This window comes from Tachypleus tridentatus, chromosome 7 (genome assembly GCF_004210375.1).
Source record: "Tachypleus tridentatus isolate NWPU-2018 chromosome 7, ASM421037v1, whole genome shotgun sequence".
NCBI lineage: Eukaryota > Metazoa > Arthropoda > Merostomata > Xiphosura > Limulidae > Tachypleus > Tachypleus tridentatus.
In genome coordinates this window covers 111,925,091-111,948,673 of record NC_134831.1, presented here as the reverse complement: position 1 = coordinate 111,948,673, position 23,583 = coordinate 111,925,091, and the positions used below count along the sequence as shown (strand labels likewise).

General features: G+C 31.2%; 1 protein-coding gene across 1 annotated transcript in view; it reads right to left on the bottom strand.

Annotated features, from left to right (window-relative positions):
• Positions 1–5,469: 5,469 nt before the first annotated feature.
• Positions 5,470–23,583, bottom strand: part of LOC143256413 (YY1-associated factor 2-like) — a 32,704-nt gene continuing 14,590 nt past the window's right edge. Inside the window, exons 2-4 of the mRNA XM_076513625.1 lie at positions 12,805–12,930; positions 10,377–10,523; positions 5,470–9,962 (exon numbers count right to left, since the gene is read on the bottom strand). Of these exons, the coding sequence (XP_076369740.1) occupies positions 9,755–9,962; positions 10,377–10,523; positions 12,805–12,930 (481 nt within the window). The 3' untranslated portion in view covers positions 5,470–9,754. The remainder of the gene's footprint in view (positions 9,963–10,376; positions 10,524–12,804; positions 12,931–23,583) is intronic.

Sequence of the window (23,583 nt, the reverse complement as noted above, 5' to 3'; positions counted from 1 at the left end):
AAAGACAATATTTTATTACTACGCCTACTGGCCTTTCTCCTGGTGAATCTTTTTTTCTTCGAATTTCGCGCAAAGCTACACGAGGGCTATCAGCGCTAGCCGTCCCTAATTTAGCAATGTAAGACTAGAGGGAAGGCAGCTAGTCATCACCACCCATCGCCAACTCTTGGGCTATTCTTTTACCAACGAACAGTAGGATTGACTGTCACATTATACCACCCCCACGGCTGAAAAAACGAGCATATTTGGTGACCACAACAAATAGCCCAATGTTGATATGCTATAAAAAGAAAACAAACCTGGGGGCCATATTTATTATAATGATATTTTTGCATTGCGTAGCATTCTACTTCATTACATTAATTTACAACAAAGCATTTTGGTCTTGCTTCCTTCCCTTATTTAAATTTTTGATCCATTACCACCGGTAATTTAATATTACAAAAACCACATTTTAATTCGTAATTCAGCTCACGACTCACATCAAGCCCCGATGTAATATCATTATCATACTCTTGTTTCAATGTTGTGAACAAAAGTGCTCATAAATATGTAAATATAACGTGATGGAGTCATTTGTGTTGTTAAAATGCACTACAGCCCTAATTACTGAATCAAGCAGATGTGGGACATCATTCACCTAACATGTTTCGATCCAGACTGATAGTAATTATGACAGACCAGCTAACTACAGTGGAGCGCCGTTTAGCCGCGGTATTTGGGGGGTCAACCTGTTTAACCGCGGCTTAAACCTTTGTGACTGAAAAGCCGAAGTCGCCAACAGCTCCGCCGAGGAGCCTCATCCGGGCCATTGCGTGATCATTATAATATTAATGTATAGACTATTCAGATACAATTGACAAGTGCCGTTTTAACACAAACGATCAATGCATTGCGTTGGTTCGCTTATCCCTTAAAAATTTCGTCTTCCCGTGTTACATGCGGGCCGCCATGTCAATATGATATGGTCACTATTAATTCAGAAACTGAAGTAATTTCTATTGGGTCCGTGGCCAATATTTACACAATTCCATAAAAATATCGGATTATCGAATTAAAAATAATACTTTAATTATTGATCACTTTTTTCACGGATTTACCGCGGATTAACTTTAATGTATGAAGAGGTGTGATTCGGTAACAATGGTGGCCTCCATAAAGCTGACAATGTAGATTAACGGTCGATTTCTATTGTAATATATTTTATTTATTTCCCAAATTAAAGCAAGTCCTTTTTAAATATCCCCTTGAAGTTATAAAGACAAGGAGAGTGTGAGAAACTTTAAAAAGCCAGGTAGTAGATTTAATACATCAAAAATTTTGGGACAAGACTTGTTACAGCGGCTTAAGCGATTTCGCGGTTTACTGGTCCGCGGGTTAATGGCGCTCCACTGTACACGTGTGGTGGGGTTTAAGGATCAAAGTGTACGTGCCACCCCTTTTACAGTTACATTCAAAATTTAAAGTTTTCACGAACTATTTAAATAAAACTAAGTTTTGACTTCTGTACGTTACGTGACGCATCTTCTCTATGATTCTCTTTTTATAGATTTTTTTCCATTCCATTTTAATGGGACCTGATGGTGGCTTGTGGGATAGAATGAAATTTGTAACTTTCCATCTTGTCACATACTGGAATAAGTTTATCTGTATTATCATTTGTTTATAGACACATTTATAACCAACTCTCTTTAACGTGCAGCATAGCTAGTTATAATTTATCTCGGATGGTACGAGTGATTGTATGGTTGAATCCATGTGGCTAATGCAACTTTCAAATCTATTTGTAACTTACTTATAAAACAAGGTAAATTATAGTAGTTTATTTAATGTAACCTGAGATACAAGATATGGTCCATGTTATGCTACTTTATGTCACCTCAACAAGTTTTCCACTCTAGAGGAATTGTACAGATACAACATACAGTACATGTTTTGTTACTTTATGTCACCTGAACAAGTTTTCCACTCTAGATGAGTTGTACAGATACAACATACAGTACATGTTTTGTTACATCACCTGAACAAGTTTTCCACTCCAGATGAGTAGGTACAGATACAACATACAGTACATGTTTTGCTACTTTATGTCACCTCAACAAGTTTTCCACTCTAGATGAGTTGTACAGATACAACATACAGTACATGTTTTGTTACATCACCTGAACAAGTTTTCCACTCCAGATGAGTTGTACAGATACAACATACAGTACATGTTTTGTTACTTTATGTCACCTGAACAAGTTTTCCACTCTAGATGAGTTGTACAGATACAACATACAGTACATGTTTTGTTACATCACCTGAAGTTTTCCACTCTAGATGAGTTGTACAGATACAACATACAGTACATGTTTTGTTACTTTATGTCACCTGAACAAGTTTTCCACTCTAGATGAGTTGTACAGATACAACATACAGTACATGTTTTGTTACATCACCTAAACAAGTTTTCCACTCTAGATGAGTTGTACAGATACAACATACAGTACATGTTTTGTTACATCACCTGAACAAGTTTTCCACTCTAGATGAATTGTACAGATACAACATACAGTACATGTTTTGTTACATCACCTGAACAAGTTTTCCACTCCAGATGAGTTGTACAGATACAACATACAGTACATGTTTTGTTACTTTATGTCACCTGAACAAGTTTTCCACTCTAGATGAGTTGTACAGATACAACATACAGTACATGTTTTGTTACATCACCTGAACAAGTTTTCCACTCTAGATGAATTGTACAGATACAACATACAGTACATGTTTTGTTACTTTATGTCACCTGAACAAGTTTTCCACTCTAGATGAATTGTACAGATACAACATACAGTACATGTTTTGTTACTTTATGTCACCTGAACAAGTTTTCCACTCTAGATGAGTTGTACAGATACAACATACAGTACATGTTTTGTTACATCACCTGAACAAGTTTTCCACTCTAGATGAGTTGTACAGATACAACATACAGTACATGTTTTGTTACTTTATGTCACCTGAACAAGTTTTCCACTCTAGATGAGTTGTACAGATACAACATACAGTACATGTTTTGTTACTTTATGTCACCTGAACAAGTTTTCAACTCTAGATGAATTGTACAGATACAAGATACAGTACATGTTTTGTTACATCACCTGAACAAGTTTTCCACTCTAGATGAGTTGTACAGATACAAGATACAGTACATGTTTTGTTACTTTATGTCACCTGAACAAGTTTTCCACTCTAGATGAGTTGTACAGATACAACATACAGTACATGTTTTGTTACTTTATGTCACCTGAACAAGTTTTCCACTCTAGATGAGTTGTACAGATACAACATACAGTACATGTTTTGTTACATCACCTGAACAAGTTTTCCACTCTAGATGAGTTGTACAGATACAACATACAGTACATGTTTTGTTACTTTATGTCACCTGAACAAGTTTTCCACTCTAGATGAGTTGTACAGATACAACATACAGTACATGTTTTGTTACTTTATGTCACCTGAACAAGTTTTCCACTCTAGATGAATTGTACAGATACAACATACAGTACATGTTTTGTTACATCACCTGAACAAGTTTTCCACTCCAGATGAGTAGGTACAGATACAACATACAGTACATGTTTTGTTACATCACCTGAACAAGTTTTCCACTCTAGATGAATTGTACAGATACAACATACAGTACATGTTTTGCTACTTTATGTCACCTCAACAAGTTTTCCACTCTAGATGAGTTGTACAGATACAACATACAGTACATGTTTTGTTACATCACCTGAACAAGTTTTCCACTCTAGATGAATTGTACAGATACAACATACAGTACATGTTTTGTTACATCACCTGAACAAGTTTTCCACTCTAGATGAGTTGTACAGATACAACATACAGTACATGTTTTGTTACATCACCTGAACAAGTTTTCCACTCTAGATGAATTGTACAGATACAACATACAGTACATGTTTTGTTACATCACCTGAACAAGTTTTCCACTCTAGATGAGTTGTACAGATACAAGATACAGTACATGTTTTGTTACTTTATGTCACCTGAACAAGTTTTCCACTCTAGATGAGTTGTACAGATACAACATACAGTACATGTTTTGTTACATCACCTGAACAAGTTTTCCACTCTAGATGAGTTGTACAGATACAACATACAGTACATGTTTTGTTACTTTATGTCACCTGAACAAGTTTTCCACTCTAGATGAGTTGTACAGATACAACATACAGTACATGTTTTGTTACATCACCTGAACAAGTTTTCCACTCTAGATGAGTTGTACAGATACAACATACAGTACATGTTTTGTTACTTTATGTCACCTGAACAAGTTTTCCACTCTAGATGAATTGTACAGATACAACATACAGTACATGTTTTGTTACATCACCTGAACAAGTTTTCCACTCTAGATGAATTGTACAGATACAACATACAGTACATGTTTTGTTACATCACCTCAACAAGTTTTCCACTCTAGATGAGTTGTACAGATACAACATACAGTACATGTTTTGTTACATCACCTGAACAAGTTTTCCACTCTAGATGAGTTGTACAGATACAACATACAGTACATGTTTTGTTACTTTATGTCACCTGAACAAGTTTTCCACTCTAGATGAGTTGTACAGATACAACATACAGTACATGTTTTGTTACATCACCTGAACAAGTTTTCCACTCCAGATGAGTAGGTACAGATACAACATACAGTACATGTTTTGCTACTTTATGTCACCTCAACAAGTTTTCCACTCTAGATGAGTTGTACAGATACAACATACAGTACATGTTTTGTTACATCACCTGAACAAGTTTTCCACTCTAGATGAATTGTACAGATACAACATACAGTACATGTTTTGTTACATCACCTGAACAAGTTTTCCACTCCAGATGAGTAGGTACAGATACAACATACAGTACATGTTTTGCTACTTTATGTCACCTCAACAAGTTTTCCACTCTAGATGAGTTGTACAGATACAACATACAGTACATGTTTTGTTACATCACCTGAACAAGTTTTCCACTCTAGATGAATTGTACAGATACAACATACAGTACATGTTTTGTTACATCACCTGAACAAGTTTTCCACTCTAGATGAATTGTACAGATACAACACACAGTACATGTTTTGTTACATCACCTGAACAAGTTTTCCACTCCAGATGAGTTGTACAGATACAACATACAGTACATGTTTTGCTACTTTATGTCACCTCAACAAGTTTTCCACTCTAGATGAGTTGTACAGATACAACATACAGTACATGTTTTGTTACATCACCTGAACAAGTTTTCCACTCTAGATGAATTGTACAGATACAACATACAGTACATGTTTTGTTACATCACCTGAACAAGTTTTCCACTCTAGATGAGTTGTACAGATACAACATACAGTACATGTTTTGTTTGCTCACATAATCACACTGAAACTTTCACAACATATATATTTTTATTTTCCATGGAAAGAACACAACAGTGCACACATACAAAACTGCTAATAATAAGCCATTGAATATGAAGAGTCAACATTGTACGTATGGATATATAGATACATGTAACTGTCTCAAATTAGAATTGTTCATAAAACCACTTTCTGAGTGGTTATGAAATATTAAAGTCAGTCTTTACTCTCAACAACTGAAAGTAAGCAAGATGTTAGAAAACTAACCTTATTAGTTGGGATATTTCTAGTACAGGTTAGAATTACCTTTAAAATTATTACTACTAGTCAGAGGTTAAAGGCTGTAGCTTTGCACTAATTTAAAACTAGAATAATGTTAACAGTCAAGGAACAGAATATGTTAGTTGAAACCATATTAATTTTCAGTTTTGAATAAGTTTTGAATGGTATATGCAAACATCGGTAACACATACCATTAGTGTTTCATGGCTGTCTAATGAAATTTAACAGCAACTGCTGCTCTTAACAAAGTTTTATATCTGTGGGGTACAAAGGAAAGTTTAAAACTGTATCATACATGTAAAACAACATGAGTGAGATATACTAGTCCATGTTTATATATACAATACAGTTCATCACCCTGTAAGAAAAACCCTGATTATAAACACAACTGTTACTAACAAACAGAAATAGATAAAAAGTTTCACAGTTGACTTACCATGACAACAATTCACTCTCCTAACAAACAGGAAAGATGTATAGGATATAGTATACATATTTTTGACAACAAATAGAAATTATAAGTTCAGCAAAAAAATGGTTTTCTATATACACAGTATAAGCCAATGTTATTGTGAACAAGTACATTAACAACACTATATACATTTTACTGGTACAGGCTGCACTAGGACCTATCACTAGTTTAAATACTGAAGATTAAAATTTTTTATATATCCGATAAAAGTTCCTCAAGAGAATTATAACAATGACACACAATAAACAATATGTTTTTATTAAGGTAAACAAGAATATGGTAAATAATAAATCCTCGTAATGAATGGTCGTCAGGCAACATGGACACTTTGGTTCACTGCTGTAAGTGGTTTCATTATTTTCCTGCTTTAAGCCCCTTGAAAAAATATTTACTATGAGCCTTGTTTTTTCTAGATAACTGTTCCAAATATTCAAAGTAACAAACACTAGCCACACACCAGATAGAAATACACATTGGTGTATTCGTGAATAGGAACTGAAGAAACCGGTTGTACATCAGTAATATCCAAGACACTTAAAGAAAAAAATGAACAATGGGTAAAAGTAAAGATGAGCCTAAACTGAATGTTCAGAAGAGAATTTGAAGTACTGTATTTTAATATTTCTAACTGTTTCTTAAAATAATAGAACAAACATTTTTGTTACTTAAAAGGTTTGTTTGTTACATCTCACATGAAGCTGCTCAATGGTCACATGCTCTAACCGGCCTTAATTAGAGACAGACTAGACAGTACTGTCAACTTTTACATCAAATAGTGGGTCTCGACCATTATTCATGTAATACAATGTAGTCATAAAATGTGGAGTACAATTTGTTTGAGTAAATAAAATGCAAACCATTCACCCTTAAGCTCTACGGTCTAGCACTGTAACCACCAGACTATATTCACCCGTACCTTAAGGTAAAAACTGAAATAACCCACTGATTTCAGAGCCATACAAGACAATTTATTTTTCAATCATTATTTTTAAAATAATTTTATTTTTGTAATTTCAAAACAATATCTCAATTTTGATAATGGTTACATTTTAGTCAAATTGTAAATACTTGTACCAGAAATAAAGTGACAAACATTTAACCACTTAAAAGTACAGTTTGAAAAGATAAACTTACACTAACTTTAGTAGAAATTCATATAAAGATTTACCTATATAAAACTCTATTAACAAGTATCTAAGCTTGATACACTATCAGCTGAACATAATTAAAACAAAAAACTCAATTGAGCTAAAAATGTGGACTGGCAGTACTAACTTTCCATTATGGTTAAAACATGGTTTTCACCCATTATTTTACATTCTTGTTTAAACAAAAACATGTTCAAACCTTTCTATACATTGAAGATTATTTTTTAATTATTTAACTTTAAGTACATCAACATATTGCCAGGCTAGTACAGAAGTTTCACAGAATACCAAGCAGTAATGCTTATCCTTAGGACAGAAAGTTTCACAGAATACCAAGCAGTAATGCTTATCCTTAGGACAGAAGTTTCACAGAATACCAAGCAGTAATGCTTATCCTTAGGACAGAAAGTTTCACAGAATACCAAGCAGTAATGCTTATCCTTAGGACAGAAAGTTTCACAGAATACCAAGCAGTAATGCTTATCCTTAGGACAGAAAGTTTCACAGAATACCAAGCAGTAATGCTTATCCTTAGAACAGAAAGTTTCACAGAATACCAAGCAGTAATGCTTATCCTTAGAACAGAAAGTTTCACAGAATACCAAGCAGTAATGCTTATCCTTAGAACAGAAGTTTCACAGAATACCAAGCAGTAATGCTTATCCTTAGGACAGAAGTTTCACAGAATACCAAGCAGTAATGCTTATCCTTAGGACAGAAGTTTCACAGAATACCAAGCAGTAATGCTTATCCTTAGGACAGAAAGTTTCACAGAATACCAAGCAGTAATGCTTATCCTTAGAACAGAAAGTTTCACAGAATACCAAGCAGTAATGCTTATCCTTAGAACAGAAAGTTTCACAGAATACCAAGCAGTAATGCTTATCCTTAGGACAGAAGTTTCACAGAATACCAAGCAGTAATGCTTATCCTTAGGACAGAAAGTTTCACAGAATACCAAGCAGTAATGCTTATCCTTAGAACAGAAAGTTTCACAGAATACCAAGCAGTAATGCTTATCCTTAGAACAGAAAGTTTCACAGAATACCAAGCAGTAATGCTTATCCTTAGGACAGAAAGTTTCACAGAATACCAAGCAGTAATGCTTATCCTTAGGACAGAAAGTTTCACAGAATACCAAGCAGTAATGCTTATCCTTAGAACAGAAAGTTTCACAGAATACCAAGCAGTAATGCTTATCCTTAGGACAGAAGTTTCACAGAATACCAAGCAGTAATGCTTATCCTTAGGACAGAAAGTTTCACAGAATACCAAGCAGTAATGCTTATCCTTAGAACAGAAAGTTTCACAGAATACCAAGCAGTAATGCTTATCCTTAGGACAGAAAGTTTCACAGAATACCAAGCAGTAATGCTTATCCTTAGGACAGAAACTTTCACAGAATACCAAGCAGTAATGCTTATCCTTAGGACAGGTAAACAAATGAAAATTATTCCTACTAGTACGACCACATTAAAAGTGCCCAGTAATAACACAGATTAAACAAAAAACACTGGGATATTTAACATCAAATTACTTGAAGTATGTAAAATTAAACCTAATACAGTAAGAGCTGTAAACTTCCTTTTTATGTTTCCTTTCTCTCTTTCTTTGTTCTTTAAAAAACCCTAATTAAAAGTTTCTATTTTTTAATGGCAGTGATAAAGATGGCAAGGAATAAGAAATAATGAGTGTTACGTTCATAACACTGTTAACATGGAAGAACAACATGAACATTAAAATAACATGATTTACAGTTTTAAGGGAGATTGATAACAAACACATGGAAACACCAAGTGAATAAAACTATGTTATTATTTCCTTCCTCAAGAGAAAAAGAGTCCAGTGTGATAAGAAAATAAAGGGTTACAGTGTACATAAAAGTACAAAGGGTTACAGTGTACACAAAAGTACAAAGGGTTACAGTGTACATAAAAGTACAATATTTAGTGCAGTGTAACAAGAACATCCTTTGGATGGTAGAGATATAAAGAAGGGTTTTTTATCTAACTAAAACATAAGGAATATTGAGGAACACAATAAACAAAATATTCAGAATCAGATTATGCTAAATGTTTTAAAATGATGAAGAGATACAATGAAATCAATAAGCTACCAAAGAAATAATAAATCCATCTGAAAACAGTTTTACGTGTTCTTATCGTGTCCGTACAGAACATCTCCACAAACATTAAAAATTAATACATAACAGCAATGCAGAATGAAACTTGTTACATATCAAACATCATTTCAGCTCTTCTTCCATAAACACTAAATTCAACATGGAAAGTTCTGCACATTAAAGTGCTTGAGCTGAATACGAAAAGAAAACTAATTTAATGACTTACTTATTACAATACAAAACTTTCCTAACTATAAACAAAAGTGTATCGTTACTAGCTATCCACACCCTCATCTATCTGAATGTAGACTTCCAATTTTAACATCACTGTGATTAGTGGAATCTGATATACTGCCGCTATCCGAAGTATTGCCGCTGGACAACCTTCCGTTACGATCTGACGATTTTGGTTGAAATTCTGTGATAATAACAGTGACATTGTTGACGGTGACCGCTTTTTGTTGACCGCTACTACGATCAACATTTTTCAGTCGTGGCCTAATAAATAACAATTTTATTACAGTTGGATCGTTACACATTTTAATAGTTATATACTTGATCGAGATGTAAGCTCTTTTTCATACGAGCTTATTTTAGATCTAGTGTGTGCATTTATCATCATTAGAACAAGTAGATATGATTTAACCAGCATCTTAAAATAAAACATGTGTTAACAAGTCTTAGAAAAGTTTATTTTGAATGTTATTCAGTTAAACACATCACACTATTATACATAAAAAATAAAATTATTTTATGTATGTCCCATCAAGTGTGGACATACAGAGAGCTCCACAAGACAACAGAATTTATTTTGCTGGATTAAAGTGTATGGAACAGTTCAGAGTCAACTTACATTCCACATACTAAAACACCACTTACTAGGCTGACTTACAAACAGTACAAAATACTTGCCTGTGTCGTTTTTTTGGTAGAGTCTCAGCAGAAGAATTATTTGAAATTTTTTTCTCTAGCTTAGAAGAAATCTTTTGTTTAGTCTGTGGTGTAGGGTAGTGGTGGACGACTTGTTGGGATACAAGTTGAGGATTAAGTCTTGGTTTCCTATTAAAAAGCAGTGTTCACTTGACATAAAGTAAATCACAGCCTCAAATGATTATTTTATAACAGCTCACAACAATCACTTCATAGTTTCTACAACAATACAAAAACATACAAGGTTTTCTTATATAAATCAAAATTTTAAGACAGAACTCCTTCACTGACTCTACATCTCTTATAAATATTACACAAAGTTCTATTTGTATAACTCACTGCTACACTTTCTTAAATTCTACTGTTTAATACACTTCTTGTCTGGTAACTTCACTTGCAATTTAAGCTGTCATAAATACCCTTGATATAAAGAATGTAATGTTATCGCATTCAATTGCAATTTATGGGCCAAACTTTACAAAAATTCTGTTTTCATTATTTTTAAAATATGACAACAAGAATAATCCTATATTACAAACACAAATATTACTCGTAATCATAAACATATTTCTTCCATAAGAATAGTAAATCACTTTGTAGTCATAAACAAAACATACCTAGCAGTAACAGAATTAATTTCAAACATGGCCTTGAATTACGTTTGAACATAAATTACCAAAAAAGAAAGTTATTCATTTCTAAGATCTGCTTCTAGGCTTAATTACATTTAAACGCTGTTTCAACTAATATCCAAATATTATGTTACACCCCACACGCACAGAGACAAGGAGAATATTTATATATTATGTTACACCCACACACACACAGAGACAAGGAGAATATTTATATATTATGTTACACCCCACACACACACAGAGACAAGGAGAATATTTATATATTTTCCACAAAATTTAATTGAAAGAAATATTTGTTCAATAACTAAAATAAAACTTTAATAACAATGTGCTTAAAATTCTTTAATAATGTTATGCAATCAACCTTTGAAGAAATCAAAGATAAATCCAAATTTATTTTCTCATAAAATTACGAGTTCATTGACCATTATCTGTTTGTTAAAACATCTCAGATTTTACAAATTTTGTTTAGGTACAAACTTTTGGTAAAAGTACATAGAACACAATGTATTCAGTGTTTACATTACTACAGATTTATAATGTTTAATTATATTCAGTGTTTACATTACTACAGATTTATAATGTTTAATTATATTCAGTGTTTACATTACTACAGATTTATAATGTTTAATTATATTCAGTGTTTACATTACTACAGATTTATAATGTTTTATTATATTCAGTGTTTACATTACTACAGATTTATAATGTTTTATTATATTCAGTGTTTACATTACTACAGATTTATAATGTTTAATTATATTCAGTGTTTACATTACTACAGATTTATAATGTTTAATTATATTCAGTGTTTACATTACTACAGATTTATAATGTTTAATTATATTCAGTGTTTACATTACTACAGATTTATAATTTTTAATTATATTCAGTGTTTACATTACTACAGATTTATAATGTTTAATTATATTCAGTGTTTACATTACTACAGATTTATAATGTTTAATCATATTCAGTGTTTACATTACTACAGATTTATAATGTTTAATTATATTCAGTGTTTACATTACTACAGATTTATAATGTTTAATTATATTCAGTGTTTACATTACTACAGATTTATAATGTTTAATTATATTCAGTGTTTACATTACTACAGATTTATAATTTTTAATTATATTCAGTGTTTACATTACTACAGATTTATAATGTTTAATTATATTCAATGTTTACATTACTACAGATTTATAATTTTTAATTATATTCAGTGTTTACATTACTACAGTTTTATAATGTTTAATTATATTCAGTGTTTACATTACTACAGATTTATAATGTTTAATTATATTCAGTAAAATTCCAAGTTTCTAACAATAAGTTTCCAAAAATGAGCTTTCACGATCACAAAATATCCAAGTATTAATTGTGCCTCCTTATAATTAACTGTTCAAACTATGTTTTAAAAAAAGTACTCCCAACTCACTAAGAGTGACAGTCAAACTGCACAAGTCAAGCTTTTCATGATAAGACATGAATGTTGAAGAACGTGAGAAGTTTACTGAAATCCATGGATTCAGATGTTTTAACTTCACAAGCTTCAAGTACACAAAACACAAGTGTGATACTTGTAGAAAAATTCACAAAACATAGACCTAATACAACTTTATATCTAAATACTCAAAATACAAGAGCATTTTTACCAGTATTTAATGTATAAGGACCAGCATAATGAAAGAGGTAAAGAACACACTTCATTAACTGTGTACACAAATGAAAGAGGTAAAGAACACACTTCATTAACTGTGTGCACGTACAGAGTAGACGTTCCTTTCCTCACATCACACATCAAACACTTGAAGGCTTCGGCTGAGTTACGATAGGTACAGACGCTGCAGTCCCAGTAGTTCTCTTCACCTGGTTTAGACTGTCTTCTAGATCTTCTGTACAAAGAAAATACCAATTATCTGAAAAACCAAACTCACATCCAAAATAAACTGCTAACAAAATTTAAAAGCATTTCATAGACAGAATGTATGGTTTAACAAAATACAGATGGGGTCAATCCATTTGATTTATTTACTTAGAATTAAGCACCATAGATATAGAAACCTAGTTTTTTGAGATCTGCAGACATACTGCTGTGCCACTGGAGGAGTCATCCATTTGGACAAAACCCATACTGAAAAAGGAATACTGATTATAATTCCACAGTTATAGATATATCTGTATAAAATATGTTTTTAATTAAATGTAAAAGTCTGTTGCACACAAGAAATAAAACTTTATATTTCAACAAGATACATCTCTAAATTACCTTCAACAAGATACATCTCTGAATTACCTTCAACAAGATACTTCTCTGAATTACCTTCAACAAGATACATCTCTGAATTACCTTCAACAAGATACATCTCTGAATTACCTTCAACAAGATACATCTCTGAATTACCTTCAACAAGATACATCTCTGAATTACCTTCAACAAGATACATCTCTGAATTACCAATATCAGCTCGACTCAAGAAGTCAGATATGTGGTGACGTTCAATTGAAAAGTATGTATATTTGTTCTATTATACTGTTTGCACATTCCATTTATAGAACCTTTAGAACGTATGAAATACACATGTACAGCTTTGTCAATATCTCTATTTACTGTAACTGGTGTGTACCACAAACTGTTGTTAAATCAGTAATGTAGGGTAAATTGAAGAGCTGATAACTGACATTAAATATACTGTGTTGATATGCAAACAGGGTTAACAAATTTAATAGAATGAGCCTGAATGGTCAGAGAAGTTTAAGATGTAGAAAGAACAAATCTTCTTAGTTCAGTTGAAATGCTTATCCAGGTAAACTGGTGTTTTCTAGGAGTGAAAGAGGAGTCCTTACAATAGTGTTATGGTAACTGGTCTCCTTACAATAGTGTTATGGTAACTGGTCTCCTTACAATAGTGTTATGGTAACTGGTCTCCTTACAATAGTGTTATGGTAACTGGTCTCCTTACAATAGTGTTATGGTAACTGGTCTCCTTACAATAGTGTTATGGTAACTGGTCTCCTTACAATGGTGTTATGGTAACTGGTCTCCTTACAATAGTGTTATGGTAACTGGTCTCCTTACAATAGTGTTATGGTAACTGGTCTCCTTACAATAGTGTTATGGTAACTGGTCTCCTTACAATGGTGTTATGGTAACTGGTCTCCTTACAATAGTGTTATGGTAACTGGTCTCCTTACAATAGTGTTATGGTAACTGGTCTCCTTACAATGGTGTTATGGTAACTGGTCTCCTTACAATGGTGTTATGGTAACTGGTCTCCTTACAATGGTGTTATGGTAACTGGTCTCCTTACAATAGTGTTATGGTAACTGGTCTCCTTACAATGGTGTTATGGTAACTGGTCTCCTTACAATGGTGTTATGGTAACTGGTCTCCTTACAATGGTGTTATGGTAACTGGTCTCCTTACAATGGTGTTATGGTAACTGGTCTCCTTACAATAGTGTTATGGTAACTGGTCTCCTTACAATAGTGTTATGGTAACTGGTCTCCTTACAATAGTGTTATGGTAACTGGTCTCCTTACAATAGTGTTATGGTAACTGGTCTCCTTACAATAGTGTTATGGTAACTGGTCTCCTTACAATAGTGTTATGGTAACTGGTCTCCTTACAATAGTGTTATGGTAACTGGTCTCCTTACAATAGTGTTATGGTAACTGGTCTCCTTACAATAGTGTTATGGTAACTGGTCTCCTTACAATAGTGTTATGGTAACTGGTCTCCTTACAATAGTGTTATGGTAACTGGTCTCCTTACAATGGTGTTATGGTAACTGGTCTCCTTACAATAGTGTTATGGTAACTGGTCTCCTTACAATAGTGTTATGGTAACTGGTCTCCTTACAATGGTGTTATGGTAACTGGTCTCCTTACAATGGTGTTATGGTAACTGGTCTCCTTACAATAGTGTTATGGTAACTGGTCTCCTTACAATAGTGTTATGGTAACTGGTCTCCTTACAATGGTGTTATGGTAACTGGTCTCCTTACAATGGTGTTATGGTAACTGGTCTCCTTACAATGGTGTTATGGTAACTGGTCTCCTTACAATAGTGTTATGGTAACTGGTCTCCTTACAATAGTGTTATGGTAACTGGTCTCCTTACAATAGTGTTATGGTAACTGGTCTCCTTACAATAGTGTTATGGTAACTGGTCTCCTTACAATAGTGTTATGGTAACTGGTCTCCTTACAATAGTGTTATGGTAACTGGTCTCCATTGTTGTTATGGTAACTGGTCTCCTTACAATAGTGTTATGGTAACTGGTCTCCTTACAATAGTGTTATGGTAACTGGTCTCCATTGTTGTGTGGTTAGTAACCTATACAATCCAAATCAAACTACTGATAAGTAAATATTTCTTCTATAACAACACACTAATTAATAACTAGTTTTATGGCATGTTTAGTCTGCTAAAGTGTTATCATATAAATTAATAAAAACATACTACAACATAAACACAAACTAAGACCAGCCACACATAACAGACATTATGTAATCTATCAAGCTATGTACAGCTATTCAAGTACCATACAAGCTTAAACACAAAACAGAAATATCTTAACACTTAGACACACCTTAATAAACTTAAGCAAGCAGCCATTAGCAGAACAAAGACTAAATTTAAAAAAACAACTTTAAACACAGGGCAAATAACAGAAAACACTACTTACAGTCTACAAGAATTCTGGATAAAAATAAAGTTAGTAGCTGAAAAATCCATTAAATGTAAACCTTTATAATATTACTATATCAGAAAACACAAAACATGAAGACAATACTATAGCAACTCTATCAGTGGCAACAAAGAATACCCCAGTGGCCAGTAAAAATTATCAAAAGAAAAAAAAACAATATCCTAAAGACACATTAGAAATAACTGGAAACAGAGCCATACACACGACTAACAGTACAGCACAACACTTGGGTTTATCTACAATTAACAATCTACATACTTACCATGGTACCCTTTAATTAGATATCTGATAAAACGTGCTTGTACAACTTGACACATTCAAATTGTTTGTTGCAGTGTAGAAGACACCAGTTAAATGAATAATTCACAGGAATTTCAACAAGAAGAATCAGGGTTAGATTCTGGTTGTTACTGTCCTTTTAGGGACTTTCCTGAAGGTGACAAATGATTACACAAGCCTTCACACAACATTAAAATATTTAGAGATTTGTATTTATTTCCATATAATACAAACTGAATTAGCAATTACACTTTGGTGATAATATAACCTGTTAACCATGAAACAGTCCATCAACTCTTTCAGAAAGGGTTCAGTATCAGAGACAGTCCTTGTATTAATTTTATATTTGTTATAGTTTCTCATGTTTTAGCTTTGTATGTTCACAAAATTTTGCACATTATCTGTAAACATTAAACATTTTATATGCAAAATATGTTTTCCTATCAAACCTTAACGCTTGTTAAGAGATGGTTTCGCATGACTTTTGTTTTCATTTCATGTGTTGGATACACAAAATGTAAAGTAATTTTAATTTCAGATTAAACATAATTTTATACATTAGAATATTTTCAAATTTCACAAACAAAATCTTTAACATCCAGATAGTTATCAAACATTTCTTAATCCAAAAAAACATTTTATTTGTTATTTTCATTAACAAATCTGTGTATAGGTTTGGTCAATTGGATAGATCTTGGAACTACTATAAGAGAATTATGAAATACTTATAAATTGTGTGTTTCGCATTCCAGAATGACTACAAATTGTAAAAACAATGTTTAGACCAAATAACTTAAATCTTATAAAATTATATTTTTATTATATTGACCTTTCAACCATACTTGATACAGAAGTCAAAATGACATGACTCATGGTACTGTATCCAAGAATATAAAATTCACCTTTACAAAGTGACCTGTCTTGGTTGTTTTAGCAGACTAATGTTTTATAAAACACACATTTCAATTATCATACATAATATATATATTACTATTTACATGCAAGTTCTTAAGATTATTACACACGATATACATATTACAACTATTTACATACAAGTTCTTAAGGTTATTACACACGATATACATATTACAACTATTTACATACAAGTTCTTAAGGTTATTACACACGATATACATATTACAACTATTTACATAGAAGTTCTTAAGGTTATTACACACGATATACATATTACAACTATTTACATGCAAGTTCTTAAGGTTATTACACATGATATACACATTATAACTATTTACATACAAGTTCTTTAGGTTATTACGTATAGTATACACATTATTACTATTTACAGATAAGTTCTTTAGGTTATTACACATGATATACACATTATAACTATTTACATACAAGTTCTTTAGGTTATTACATTATAGTATACACATTATTACTATTTACAGATAAGTTCTTTAGGTTATTACACATGATATACACATTATAACTATTTACATACAAGTTCTTTAGGTTATTATTCATTATCACAGAGAAAAGTAAGTGTACAGAAAGAAACACTTCCAAAAGTGAAGTGAATGGATCCACTATGTTTGATTTAGTGTATTAACAATATCTCACAAAATAGAAAGGATCTGAGGTTCTTATTTTATATTCTAGCTTGTCATTATTGGTGATTTGAGTATAAGCTTAGTATTTCAGAATCACAAACATCTAATCTGAATCAGTACAGCATCCAACATGTCACAACACACAAACATCAATGCTTAGGTGTTTTTTAATATTTATTTTTAAATTAATTAATAAATAAACATACAATAATAAAACATCTATTCTTTACAGTTTGACATCAAATTTATTTACATAAATTCAAAAAATATTCATTCAATAAGATTTTTAATGTAAGTTGACAAACTCGATGACACAACCTTTGACCCATGTGGATAGGGTTAAAGACATTCTAATACGTATTCTTCCTCAATAAGCAGAAAACCAATCATTAAATCCAACCATGATCATCCAAAAGTTCCTTAAACTCCTATAAAGTTGCTGACTTTCTCCTATTCTACACACAGTTGAAAAACTAAACTGTTAAAGGAAACAAGTCCAATGTTTCCAAACGTTCAATTTAAGGCCTTCCAGTATACTACTGTCACTATTCAACATTATAAAATGTTTGTGTAGGAAACTTACAACCTGTGATAATTTTTAATAGTTCTATTAATCATTTTTACCCTCCTTTCATTCAGCTTGAACAAATCAATAGAATTAAACTTACCCTGAGAAGTATCCATCACTCATTTGCTCAACCAACTTAACCTACAGACAACATGGCAAAACTTTCCTTACAAACCTATCCTTCAGAGAAGTAGGAATTTAAACCCAGTCTTTAGTTTGAATAAAATTACTGATTTCTTGGTGAAATTTCCATACAATAAAATGTTGGTTTCCACTACTGCTGAAGTAGTGTCAATACATATTAGAAACATAGAACTGTCTTAACTGAAATGTAGCCTCCATTTTCCAAACCTTAAAGTTGTGCTCTCTCATTGTATTCAAAACATAGCACAAATTAATCAGAAACTTGCCTTATCACTTACTAACAGTCTTATAGACTTCAACAAGATAACCTTTCACCCTTCTGTCCTCAAAAGAAAATATGTTAATAATTTTAACTTAACCCTGTAAGATAACCCTTCTATTCCTGGAATCATTATAGTTCCCCCCCCCCCATGCATCCTTTCCAACAAGAACTAAGACTGTACACAGTTAGCTCTAACTACTGTAAACAGTGAATTGTAAACTGTCTATAATTCTACAAGATTTACCAACACAATACTACTTTAGTAGCTTACCTTTCTTCAGTCACACTACTAAGTTGGTTTCCTGTGATCCAACTCATGATAAACCAAATGCATTACTTTACAATTACTGAAAATCCTTCTATAAGGTCTTCCTTCTTACAGATACAACTCAACTATACATCTATCTATTGATGTAAATAACACATCCATCCAACATATCACTTTTACCTTTAGTCCTGTTAGAATGAACAACACTAATAACATCTTCCTTCTTACAGATACAACTCAACTATACATCTATATATTGATGTAAATAACACATCCATCCAACATATCACTTTTACCTTTAGTCCTGTTAGAATGAACAACACTAATAACATCTTCCTTCTTACAGATACAACTCAACTATACATCTATCTATTGATGTAAATAACACATCCATCCAACATATCACTTTTACCTTTAGTCCTGTTAGAATGAACAACACTAATAACATCTTCCTTCCATCAAACCTTTCAACTATACATCTATATATTGATGTAAATAACACATCCATCCAACATATCACTTTTACCTTTAGTCCTGTTAGAATGAACAACACTAATAACATCTTCCTTCCATCAAACCTTTCAACTATACATCTATATATTGATGTAAATAACACATCCATCCAACATATCACTTTTACCTTTAGTCCTGTTAGAATGAACAACACTAATAACATCTTCCTTCCATCAAACCTTTCAACTATACATCTATATATTGATGTAAATAACACATCCATCCAACATATCACTTTTACCTTTAGTCCTGTTAGAATGAACAACACTAATAACATCTTCCTTCCATCAAACCTTTCAACTATACATCTATATATTGATGTAAATAACACATCCATCCAACATATCACTTTTACCTTTAGTCCTGTTAGAATGAACAACACTAATAACCTCTTCCTTCCCATCAAACCGTTCTTTTCATTTCACTTGTCTAGCACTCTCACACATTTACCTTCAGTCGTTGTTTCTAGTACCTTATTAAAAGCCTTCTGAAAATTCAAGTACATCAAATAGACCATTAAACTCACTCAGATATACAACCTTAGGTATATTAAAACAAAGATTTATTATTTTTGTAAAGCCAAGGCTGTCTGACAACACTTCATCATATAAACAAGACTTTATCAACTACTTCCCTTCACTAAAGTAAGACTATCTGATCTAATTATTCTTAAACAATGTTCAAAATATTTAAAAACTATAGAGTAAATACTACTAACTAAGTCCACAAGTCTTATCTATTATAGTAAATATAGTATAGTATAGTAGGTACTACTAACCCCACAAGTCTTATCTATTATAGTAAATATAGTACAGTATAGTAGGTACTACTAACCCCACAAGTCTTATCTATTATAGCAAATACAGTATAGTAAATACTACTAACTAACCCAACAAGTCTTATCTATGATAATAAATATAGTATAGTATAGTAGGTACTACTAACCCCACAAGTCTTATCTATTATAGTAAATATAGTACAGTATAGTAGGTACTACTAACCCCACAAGTCTTATCTATTATAGCAAATATAGTACAGTATAGTAGGTACTACTAACCCCACAAGTCTTATCTATTATAGCAAATACAGTATAGTAAATACTACTAACTAACCCAACAAGTCTTATCTATGATAATAAATATAGTATAGTATAGTGAATACTTCTAACTCCACAAGACTCATCTATTATAGTAAATATAGAAAAGTAAAATAAATACTACTAACTAATCCCACAAGTCTGATCTATTATAGTAAATATAGTATAATATAGTAAATACTACTAACTCCACGAATCTTATCTATTGTAATAAATATAGTATAGTATAGTAAATACTACTAACTAACTCAACAAGTCTTATCTATTATAGTAAACATAGTAAAGTATAGTAAATACTACTAACTCCACAAGACTCATCTATTATAGTAAATACAGAAAAGTAAAATAAATACTACTAACTAACCCCACAAGTCTGATCTATTATAGTAAATATAGTATAGTATAGTAAATACTACTAACTCCACAAGTCTTATCTATTGTAGTAAATATAGTATAGTATAGTAAATACTACTAACTAACTCAACAAGTCTTATCTATTATAGTAAATATAGGATAGTATAGCAAATACTACTAACTCAACAAGACTTATCTATTATAGTAAATATAGTATAGTATAGTAAATACTACTAACTCCACAAGTCTTATCTATTATAGTAAATATAGTATAGTATAGTAAATACTACTAACTATCTCCACAAGTCTTATCTATTATAGTAAATATAGGATAGTATAATAAATACTACAAACTATCTCCACAAGTCTTATCAATTATAGTAAATATAGTATAGTATAATAAATACTACTAACTAACTCAACAAGACTTATCTATTATAGTAAATATAGTATAGTATAGTAAATACTACTAACTAACCCCACAAGTCTTATCTAATGTAGTATAGTATAGTAAATACTACTAAATAACCCCACAAGTCTTATCTAATGTAGTATAGTATAGTAAATACTACTAACTCCACAAGACTTATCTATTATAGTAAATATAGTATAGTATAGTAAATACTACTAACTAACTCCACAACTCTTATCTATTATAGTAAATATAGTATAGTTTAGTAAATACTACAAACTAACTCAACACGTCTTATCTATTGTAGTAAATATAGTATAGTATAGTAAATACTACTAACTAACTCCACAACTCTTATCTATTATAGTAAATATAGTATAGTATAGTAAATACTACTAACTAACTCCACAACTCTTATCTATTATAGTAAATATAGTATAGTATAATAAATACTACTAACTATCTCCACAAGTCTTATCTATTATAGTAAATATAGTATAGTATAGTAAATACTACCAACTAACTCAACACGTCTTATCTATTGTAGTAAATATAGTATAGTATAGTAAATACTACTAACTATCTCCACAAGTCTTATCTATTATAGTAAATATAGTATAGTATAGTAAATACTACCAACTAACTCAACACGTCTTATCTATTGTAGTAAATATAGTATAGTATAGTAAATACTACTAACTAACTCCACAACTCTTATCTATTATAGTAAATATAGTATAGTTTAGTAAATACTACAAACTAACTCAACACGTCTTATCTATTGTAGTAAATATAGTATAGTATAGTAAATACTACTAAATAACCCCACAAGTCTTATCTAATGTAGTATAGTATAGTAAATACTACTAACTCCACAAGACTTATCTATTATAGTAAATATAGTATAGTATAGTAAATACTACTAACTCCACAAGACTTATATATTATAGTAAATATAGTATAATATAGTAAATACTACTAACTATCTCCACAAGTCTTATCTATTGTAATAAATATAGTATAGTATAGTATAGTAAATACTACTAACTAACTCCACAAGTCTTATCTATTATAGTAAATATAGTATAGTATAGTAAATACTACTAACTATCTCCACAAGTCTTATCTATTATAGTAAATATAGTATAGTATAGTAAATACTACCAACTAACTCAACACGTCTTATCTATTGTAGTAAATATAGTATAGTATAGTAAATACTACTAACTATCTCCACAAGTCTTATCTATTATAGTAAATATAGTATAGTATAGTAAATACTACCAACTAACTCAACACGTCTTATCTATTGTAGTAAATATAGTATAGTATAGTAAATACTACTAACTATCTCCACAAGTCTTATCTATTATAGTAAATATAGTATAGTATAGTAAATACTACCAACTAACTCAACACGTCTTATCTATTGTAGTAAATATAGTATAGTATAGTAAATACTACTAACTAACTCCACAACTCTTATCTATTATAGTAAATATAGTATAGTTTAGTAAATACTACAAACTAACTCAACACGTCTTATCTATTGTAGTAAATATAGTATAGTATAGTAAATACTACTAAATAACCCCACAAGTCTTATCTAATGTAGTATAGTATAGTAAATACTACTAACTCCACAAGACTTATCTATTATAGTAAATATAGTATAGTATAGTAAATACTACTAACTCCACAACTCTTATCTATTATAGTAAATATAGTATAGTTTAGTAAATACTACAAACTAACTCAACACGTCTTATCTATTGTAGTAAATATAGTATAGTATAGTAAATACTACTAAATAACCCCACAAGTCTTATCTAATGTAGTATAGTATAGTAAATACTACTAACTCCACAAGACTTATCTATTATAGTAAATATAGTATAGTATAGTAAATACTACTAACTCCACAAGACTTATATATTATAGTAAATATAGTATAATATAGTAAATACTACTAACTATCTCCACAAGTCTTATCTATTGTAATAAATATAGTATAGTATAGTATAGTAAATACTACTAACTAACTCCACAAGTCTTATCTATTATAGTAAATATAGTATAGTATAGTAAATACTACTAACTATCTCCACAAGTCTTATCTATTATAGTAAATATAGTATTGTATAGTAAATACTACTAACTAACCCCACAAGTCTTATCTAATGTAGTATAGTATAGTAAATACTACTAAATAACCCCACAAGTCTTATCTAATGTAGTATAGTATAGTAAATACTACTAACTCCACAAGACTTATCTATTATAGTAAATATAGTATAGTATAGTAAATACTACTAACTCCACAAGACTTATCTATTATAGTAAATATAGTATAGTATAGTAAATACT